General features: G+C 30.1%; 1 protein-coding gene across 2 annotated transcripts in view; it reads left to right on the top strand.

Annotated features, from left to right (window-relative positions):
- The window catches only part of LOC107440570 (uncharacterized), a 449104-nt gene that overhangs the window by 122399 nt on the left and 317461 nt on the right, over positions 1–9244 (top strand). For both annotated transcript variants that reach the window (XM_043043457.1, XM_043043458.2), the window contains exons 3-4: positions 726–828; positions 8075–8165. In XM_043043457.1, coding sequence (XP_042899391.1) covers positions 726–828; positions 8075–8165 — 194 coding nt within the window. The remainder of the gene's footprint in view (positions 1–725; positions 829–8074; positions 8166–9244) is intronic.

Genomic DNA, 9244 nt, shown 5'->3' with positions numbered 1-9244 from the left:
ATCTAATATGTATATATATATATATATATAACATGGAAAAAATTAACAGAGCAATGAAAAAAGGGAAAAAGAAAAAAATAAGAATAAAAATCCGGAGAAAAAAAATATCTGAAAAAAAATTATAAAAATCCGGAAAATAAAAGATATAATCTCTTTATCAGCTCACACGATTATATCCGCAAAAAAGAGTGATAGAGGGTATAAAAAAAGAGAAAATTAAAAAATAGTAGCTCAAAGGTGCATTTGACAGTTCATATGTTTCGAGGTGAAATAAAAAATATCATGGGTATAATACTGAAACTAGATCTTTAAAACATTGTTTTGAAAAATTCAAAATTTCGAATTTTAATTAAATTTCGAATTCCATTTACAGTTAGTTTCAGAGTTACGTAATTAAAGCATCTTAAAACTTTAACTAGATTATCATAAAATAAATGTATACTTAACTCGAAATATATTGGATTAACTTGCTGCAGTACTATACACACGAAATTCTAAATATAAAATCAAAATACAAAATCAAAATATAAAATCAAAATATATCCAACACAGCCGAATGCAGTACATTTGTTTGATAATGTTATATGACTTATTACATTGACAAACACTTGACATTACCTATGGTATGACTTATTACATTGCAATGATCACTCTGAATTATGTTCTGATTCTGTCTGTTAATGAATGTAGAGTGTGATAAATTAAGAATGTTCTGTACTTTGCAGCGTCTGATGTTCGGTTAAGGATAGTTGAAGAGATTCTGTCATCAGAAAAAGATTATTGCCATACACTGAAGACAGTTTCCGATCTCTATGAGAAACCTCTCAGGTAACTATGCATTTTTTAATGGAAACTTCCTTATTCCACTAAATATTTCCACTAACTGTAACTTTCTGAACCGCTCGTTTTGTCAAACTAATGCTTGATTGGCATAATGATTTTGAAGCAATGTTTCTGGCATTTTAGTTCTTGAGCAAAAATAATAAAGAGACATATTTAATTAGGAAGCCAGGAAGATTTCGTGTTCAATGTGTACAGTGTAGTACAATGTGTACATGCTTTAAATTTTTAGGAATTATTGCATTGAGTAGGAGCTCCTGCACATATTTTGTCAAAACCGAGATAACAGTGTCTTCATATTTGAGAATGTACAGATTAGTGTATGACGAAATAACTTTTATTAACCCCTTGCACTACTCTGAAATTCGAAACAAGCCATGCATAACTTATGCACCCGAATGTTCGCGAAAAGAGCCTGAGACAAGAGAGACGGACAGAGGATAAGAGATTGAAAGACAAACTATTAAATACCTATTCATATAAAGCAGAGATAAGAGCCCATTCAAACGTTCTTGTTTAGCCCGAGATTAAGACCACGAGTACGACTCGTGATATTCATGTTCGGCCCGAAATGTCGATTACGAGCCAGATTCGTAATATTCACGTTTGACATGAAATTAAACGAGCCTGACTCGTGATATTCAAGTTTGGCCTAAAATTTTCATCACGAGTCAGACTCGTGAAAATAGTGCAAGAAGTTAATTAACGAATTAAATTTCTTGTTAAGAGGTTAATTTTCTTGTTGCTAGCAGAAAGAGCTTGAGTCCTGGAATGAAGCTCACTATGCCCTCAAAGTCCATTATATAGCAGATGTATATTATAACTTTTATTATTTTTAATTATTTCCACGATTGATGTTTCTGCTAGTGTTTCCTGATATTTGAGGGGTCGAAATAAATTTCTCTGTTCTTTTAAACACTTGTTAGTTCAAACACACTGTTAAAAATTCCGGTTCAAATTACGATTAAAAGTACTGGCACTCTGATCCGTAAAATCCATTTGTAAAGTGTTATACATCAATTTTTACAGTAATATTTGTATAATTTCAGTGATTTCGTGATTTTACAGTAAATATAATTGTCATATTTCTTCATGCCATTTATATTATAGCATATTTTTTGTTCCGCGAAATTTTACGGGAAAAATGCGCGTGCCAAAACTTATTACCGTAATTTGAGATGGAAATTTTTACAGTGCATATTCTCATAGGTTTAAAGAAAAAGATAATTTTTTCCCTATACCAGTGTTTCCCAAAGTGTAGTACTCGTACACCAAGGGGTACGGGAACAGTTTAGCTGGGGTACGCGTTCTTATGCGATATATCTTACAACAAACGAAAATTTCAAACATTTTTATTTAAAAACAAAGCTAGTCATGAAAATTTACGATTACGTATTTTTGTATTGGCTACTTTTGCTGAGTTAACAGTTAATAATTAGTAGTGTCAACAGCCAGTTGCGTTTTTTAACTTTTGTGCAATTTTTTATTACAGCAAAAACAATATCATCCTTCTCACTGATTCAAATGAACTTATTAACAAAACTTTGTACCGAAAAAGAAAAATAAGCATATTTAAAAAAAATAAATTCATTTTTTTATTAGTGGTGCACAGAGTTACGAAAATAAAAATTTAGAAAGGGTACGCAAAAATCATAAGTTTGGGAAACACTGTCCTATACCATCCTATCTACCTAACAATAGGGAAGAATTTAGAATTAAAAAAAAAGAAAGATCTTATGATAGAATTTATACTATAGATAGAGAATGTTGTTGATTTAAAGCTCGGTTTAAGGCTCCTTATAGGAACTCTGTAACTTCCTTCTAGCGTTTTAAATTAAATGAAATAGAAGGATATTTGTTTACTTGCCATTTTACTCACATCGTTGTGAGATAAACAAGCTTAAACTAGAGTTGATTATCAGAAAAAGCATAAGTCGAGGTTTATATACTGCTTCCTTATGTTCCTGTACGCTAGAAACCATTTTACATAGAGATAATTTGTAACAAGTAATAATTTGAGCTATAACCTATATGTAATAAATATATTGGAGTAGTTAAATGTCAGATGATACTTCAGTAGAGAATAAAAGATTTAAGTAAGAAAATTTTTTTCTTCCCTTCCTTGATGTTAAAAATGCTAAAAACTGTTTATTCCTTAAGTACATAATCTTCGAACAAATAAGAAACACATTTGAGATTATTTCTTATAAAATAAGTGAAAGTCATGAGAAATCCAGTTTTTTTTTTAAATGCGTTCAGAATCTGCTTCACTTCATGGTCCTATTCATTTTCAGTAGTATCGAAGCTAGTACATTTAAATTTAAAATCTATTACATTGAAATTACGAATCTAGTACATTGAACAACCTAAACAATTCTTATCCGTTCATGGTTTATTCATTACTAGGAGGCTCCGCCCCCTGCTCGCTAACGTTCGCCAACCCCCGAGAATCGCTACGCAATCCTATGTGGTTCACGCCGTGAACCATGGTTCGCTGCGCTCACTCGCCAATGAACACAATGTTCTAGCACAAAGACATAATATATTATCATCAAAGACATAGTANCACTTCATGGTCCTATTCATTTTCAGTAGTATCGAAGCTAGTACATTTAAATTAAAAATCTATTACATTGAAATTACGAATCTAGTACATTGAACAATCTAAACAATTCTTATCCGTTCATGGTTTATTCATTATTGATAGATCTTCAATTAGTCAAGTTAAACTTTAAAGAACTAATATTATTTTTTATTTTAATTCTAATAATTAAACGCTGAAATTTATGGTACTTGTTTTTTTCTATAAAATATTAGATACGCAGTATGAGTACTGGAACCTTTTCAATTTCTGATTTAAGCTCAAGCTCTTCTACCTCTAATTTTTGCGAGTAACATAGTTTATAGCACATATAGTAAAAATATAATGTACCGCTTTTTTTCACCTTATATTTCGGACAATACAGCTGCATTTGGTTCTTTAGCAATTTAATCTTTTTCAACTCCTCTTTAATTTATCAACAAAAATTACTAAAAATTTCCTTAATTCATTTTCTAATGAGTTATTATTTTAATACACAAAAGCAAAATCATGGAAAAAAACATCAAAAGAAACAGTACAACTTTAATTTTTTAATCACTAAAACCATTAAAAATTCACTTAGGTAAGACATGTCTTAAAGCTGACTGTTATAGCGTAAACATTTCAAAAGTCTACACGCAGACCATTTAGATTTCATTTATCTCGCCTTAATTAAAGCAACTACTGTTGACGTCACTCCATTTACGGGAATTTAAAGCATAATTGCGGGATTTTCCTCGTGTTCTTTGACATAGGATGTCCCAATTTACCAAATTTTCAGGATTTAATGAATTGTCTAGACGGAGGATGTCAAGACTTGATGACGGAAAGTAATTTAAATGAGTATAGTGACTTATGCTAGTATTCTTAAAAAATTAATTAGTCCTATGCTTTTAAAAATATCATTTTGCTAAAATTTAGCATTAACAAATAAAATATTTAACAAGCTAAGGAATTGGCATGCGTACTTGATATTATTGTTATAACTTATTAAAAACTAATTATGGTTAACGCAATTTGAAACATATTGAATTCCCCCTCCCAAAATGAAACTTAAATTACAGTATTGGATTATGTTTCCAATTTTTAAAAATGATACACTGTAAAAAATAACCGTAAATTCTACAGAAAAAAACTGTTCAAAAAAAAAAAATTCTGTTATAACCATTATCCATGAAATGTAAAAAATTGCCTTTTTTACGGACTCTCTTTGTATATTTGACTACTTAAAGTTTTTTGTTGTTGACAAAACAGTGTTTCTCTGTTTTTTACACTATTATTGTTGTTGGCGAATGTCTGTTAAGCAGATGGGTACGATTGTTCTTGTTTTCCAGTGGCGCCATCTATTGCCAAGAATTCTACTTCTGCCCCACTCATACGTCACACCGTTTATAGGGTGTGACCCATTAATACATCCACAGATCGTAATTTTGACCTAAATCAGAGAACTATCAATCTCCAATTCAGTACCCCCAGAGGCATTGATTTGTTATGGAAACATGGAGGACTTTGCGACTTGACAGATTTAACGTGCATCAGTCACCATTTTACTACACGGGTAGTCTTCGGCCGGCGGGGTTTGAACCCACGAACTCTCGGCCCAGCGCCCTACCGACCAGGCTATCTCGTACCTTTTCACACTAATCACATTCAGATTAAAACCGTCGATTTAATTTTAGTTTTTGCCACTAAATTTTGCTCACCGTACAGCAACTCTACTTTTTCTCAAATCTTTTTACGGCTATTTTCTATACTTGCTCTTATTTTTCCACAATTATTTTATGGCTTTGAACATAGTATAAATAAAGCTGCGAATCGAATGGGATCAGTTAACCTGAGAGAAACGAAAATTGGCTATAATTACACCGATTGGCGTTCTAAAATCAACGTTTTTTTTTTTTTTTTTTTATTTGTTTTTTTATTTTTTTTGCATTCTTGAAGATAAATATAATGAAAGCTACAGTTCTTTCAGGTATTATTAAGTCTGCACGGAGGAAAAAAATATGCTCAAAACTACCAAAACATGGTAAAATTTACCGAGTTTCTGACTCTATGGGAACACTAAAACGCACGATAATAAAACAAAATTTTGTAATTTCATCATGATACCTTGGAGCATGACTTAAAATTATTGATTCGGTTAAATTTACTTTTCAGATTTGCATTTATTACTAAATGTATGGTAATAAGAACTATAATTTTGAAAGCTAAAATTTCCGGTAAAACTATTAACCATGTGAAGGGAAAATTTCTGAAATAAAGATTTTAAATACCGTTTATTTTAGTTTTATTTCCAGAAATATGGTTTTTCTTACCAGAAATGCCTTTACCATTCAGCAATATTTTTCTTTCTGTGCTCACAATTATGTTCACCATTCGTCCACCAATTCGTCCACTTTTTTGTAAACGTGAAGAAATAATACTTCCAAATGTTTAAAAAAAGTTATTCAAATGCGCACATTATTATAGGAATTATAGAAAAGGAGTTAGAAGTATTCATTGTTTGCAATTTGAAAATTATATAATGACAAACTAGTTTCTACGTTCATGAAATATTATTTTTTGTTCAAGATAATTTTTTTTAAAAAAATTTTTGAAGTTTAGTTTTCAAATAATTTTTACAGAATTATATCTTTTTATATGAACATTGGAATTTTCCCATTTTTATGCATTATTTAATATGCACATCATTATAATAACTGTAACAGATTATAATGTATTTAATACTTACAATTTTAAAATCCAATTATTATAAACTATTTGTTTGATTGCTTTGAACTTAACTAGTAAATGTACTCATAATTATAGCAGCTGTAAGATAGATTAGCAACTGTAAGATTCAATATTTACGTTTTACAAATCAAATTTTTACAAATTATGATTATTTTTCCGGAATAATATTTCTCATACAAACATTGATTTAAAGAAAAATAAATATTAGATGCATTCGATATAAAATTGTATAATGTATTTTTTATAAATGCACATTTTTTTTAATTTCCGTTAGAAATGTGCAATTTTTTAAGAAATTGGTATCCAAACAAAATTATTTTAGTCGTCTTTAACCAAAACTTGCTTCACTTACTTTAATGAATTTCTGTCATCTTTTTTTAAGTAATTGTGAAACTATTGTAAAACAATACATTAATTAAATAAGTCGATAAATTCAATGCTTTTATTATATATTTTGGGAACTTTTTATAGGAAAAACACTAAATGCTTAGAGAAGTTATAGCTAGAGAGAGATAATTCCGGAAAATATGTTGGTTTTGACTGTACTTTACGTTGCCAGCTATTTGATTTTAAAGGTTATACTTGAATCAGTGGATAGCTATATTGCACATAAGTCCGATATACACTCTGTGCAGCTCTGAAGAGGTCACGAAATCCGCTTATCTACTCCACTGTCTTGCTCTAGACAAGACTTTTCACGCCGACCGTTATTGGGAGGCTAGCGATATGTTAGATTAATGAACTCTGTTTCACCATTTTTTGTTGTATTCTTTTAACTTGTTTTCAGCTGTAACTGTTCATAATCTGCCATTAGAAATCAAAATAAAATATTGCGCATAAGATGCTTGACTTATTCTTAGAATTGTGTAGAAAAGAAATATATGTGTTGGAAAAATATTGATACATGCACATCTAATGATAAAATATGTATAAGCCACATTCACATTGTTAATAGCATTGTTTTCGGAGAAAAGCACCACAATTTTTATAGATATTTCTATGTATTGTGCTTTAGTTTTGTGAAATTTCGGAAATTTGCAAGTGCTTATCGAAGAAAATTGAAATTACGTCACCTTTGCAAAATATGTAACTTATCTTTTTATTGCTCCTAATTATTCATATGCTTTTTATAAAATTTTTGTTTAGAAATTTCAGATTAAAATAAATAAGTAATAAATTTTCTGTTACGAAGCTTGGTTTTGTTGGGCCTACACACGGAGAAAAAAAATTCTGGTAAAATTATCATACTGTAAGTTAAAGACATTTCTGGTTCAAAAAAATATAGATAAATCATTTATTTGGTAATGTTTCCATTTACATGATAACAGTGTACGGAAAATACAAGTTTTCAAAGTTATAGCTCTTATTACCACACATTTAGTAAAAAATACAGAACTGAAAAGTAATTTTAATAGAATAAATGGTTTTTTTTGTCATGCTTTAAGATATCATGTTAAAATTACCAATTTTTAATTTATTTTTCTCATTATAAAACCATATTTTATTGTTAATTTTACCAAAATTATTACCAAGGCTCTTCGGTGAAAATTACCGAGCTTTTTGGTGTTCCCATAGCGCTAGAAACACTGTACATTTCCCCATATTCTGGTAGTTTTGATTTTACTTTTTTCTTAGATTACTAATATTGACACTTGCGGGGACGGCATTTCCATAGTTAAGATCGGAGTGTAGATGGTGGCAGTAAACTTGCGGTCTCCGCACCACGCAGCTTAACCACCCAACCACAAGTGCTGGCAGCTAATTACAAAAAGTTTAAACTGAGTTTATTACAAGTACAAGTATAAGAATGTTGAAAAACTTATTGCTGTGATATTTTGTAAACGAATTATTTTTCTAAAACATTTAGTTTTCTTTCTTTATTTATAATTTATTGTCTAAAAAATTTTGTTTTCATTACAGAAAATTACTCTCCATGGAAAAAGAAGATTATAAGTCTCTCTTTGACTGGGTTGAGCCTGTATGTTCCTTAAGCAAAATGGTGATAATAAAAGTAAGATCCATTTTCAAATACACTAGTGCTTGCATTTACATCATTAATAATTTATATCCAAAACAATGATTAACATACCAAAGCATGTTACATTATAGGATCAATTATGTATTATATGAATTATGTTAGATAATTTGACGTATGTTACGCTATTATTTTACATACTTGGATGTATGTTACATAATTATGTTACATAATTGAATGCATGTTACATAATTGGATGTATATGGATGAATTATTGTATCTTGTATAAATCTGATCTGAGTGATATCTTTATTATAGAAACTATATTTAACTGTCAACTAAACTTGTATATGAAGTTCCAGCTATGGATTAAAAAATATTTTTGTGTGCAGGATGTTCCGTAATGATCACCCTTACTGCATACTTTCAGAAATCTTGGTTAAACTGACATAAAAATTACACGCTCAGTTGGGATAGCAAATTAGTGTTTAAACGAAAAGAAAGACGCTTTAGAAACTTAACAAATTAGTGCTGAGTAAAGCCAAAAGGTGAAAACATCAAAACTGTTTTATTGCCAGAGGAAACTTAAAAAGTTTATAAGTATTAATTAAAAACGCCTACAAATATCATCGAGCGATCAAGCTAGATTTTATTGTTTTTAACTAGCTATTCTCTCTTGTAAATCGACATATGATGATAGATATTTTTCCACCTAGCTTTATTACTATTTTGTGACCCCTGATATGTGCAGTGCGCGAAATAAAAAACGGAGCACTCTGAAATTTTTGATCTAAAGATCGGATCTTCACATTGTAGAACCCAATCTAAATTCTTCGAGGAGGTGACCTCAAATATGCTAATTAATTAGTGCAAGCGATGTTTTGAAATATGAAATCAGAATCAAAAATGTACTTTAGCTGAATAACATTTTTTGTCTACTGATTCGGATTTCTGACACCCCCNCCCCCCCCCCCCCCCACACACAAAGAAAAAAGATAGGGGGTAGCCGCAATCTGGGAAATATGATCAAATAGTTTGGTCAGAAAAGCTGTCCAAAGTTAAAGCACCTCAATGTTTTTTTCTTCTTGCATTTCGATATATTTTGAGAACTTCTT

This window comes from Parasteatoda tepidariorum, chromosome 8 (genome assembly GCF_043381705.1).
Source record: "Parasteatoda tepidariorum isolate YZ-2023 chromosome 8, CAS_Ptep_4.0, whole genome shotgun sequence".
In the NCBI taxonomy this organism is placed as follows: domain Eukaryota; kingdom Metazoa; phylum Arthropoda; class Arachnida; order Araneae; family Theridiidae; genus Parasteatoda; species Parasteatoda tepidariorum.
The sequence above is the reverse complement of the archived record's forward strand: the minus strand, read 5'-3'. Positions and strand labels throughout refer to the sequence as shown.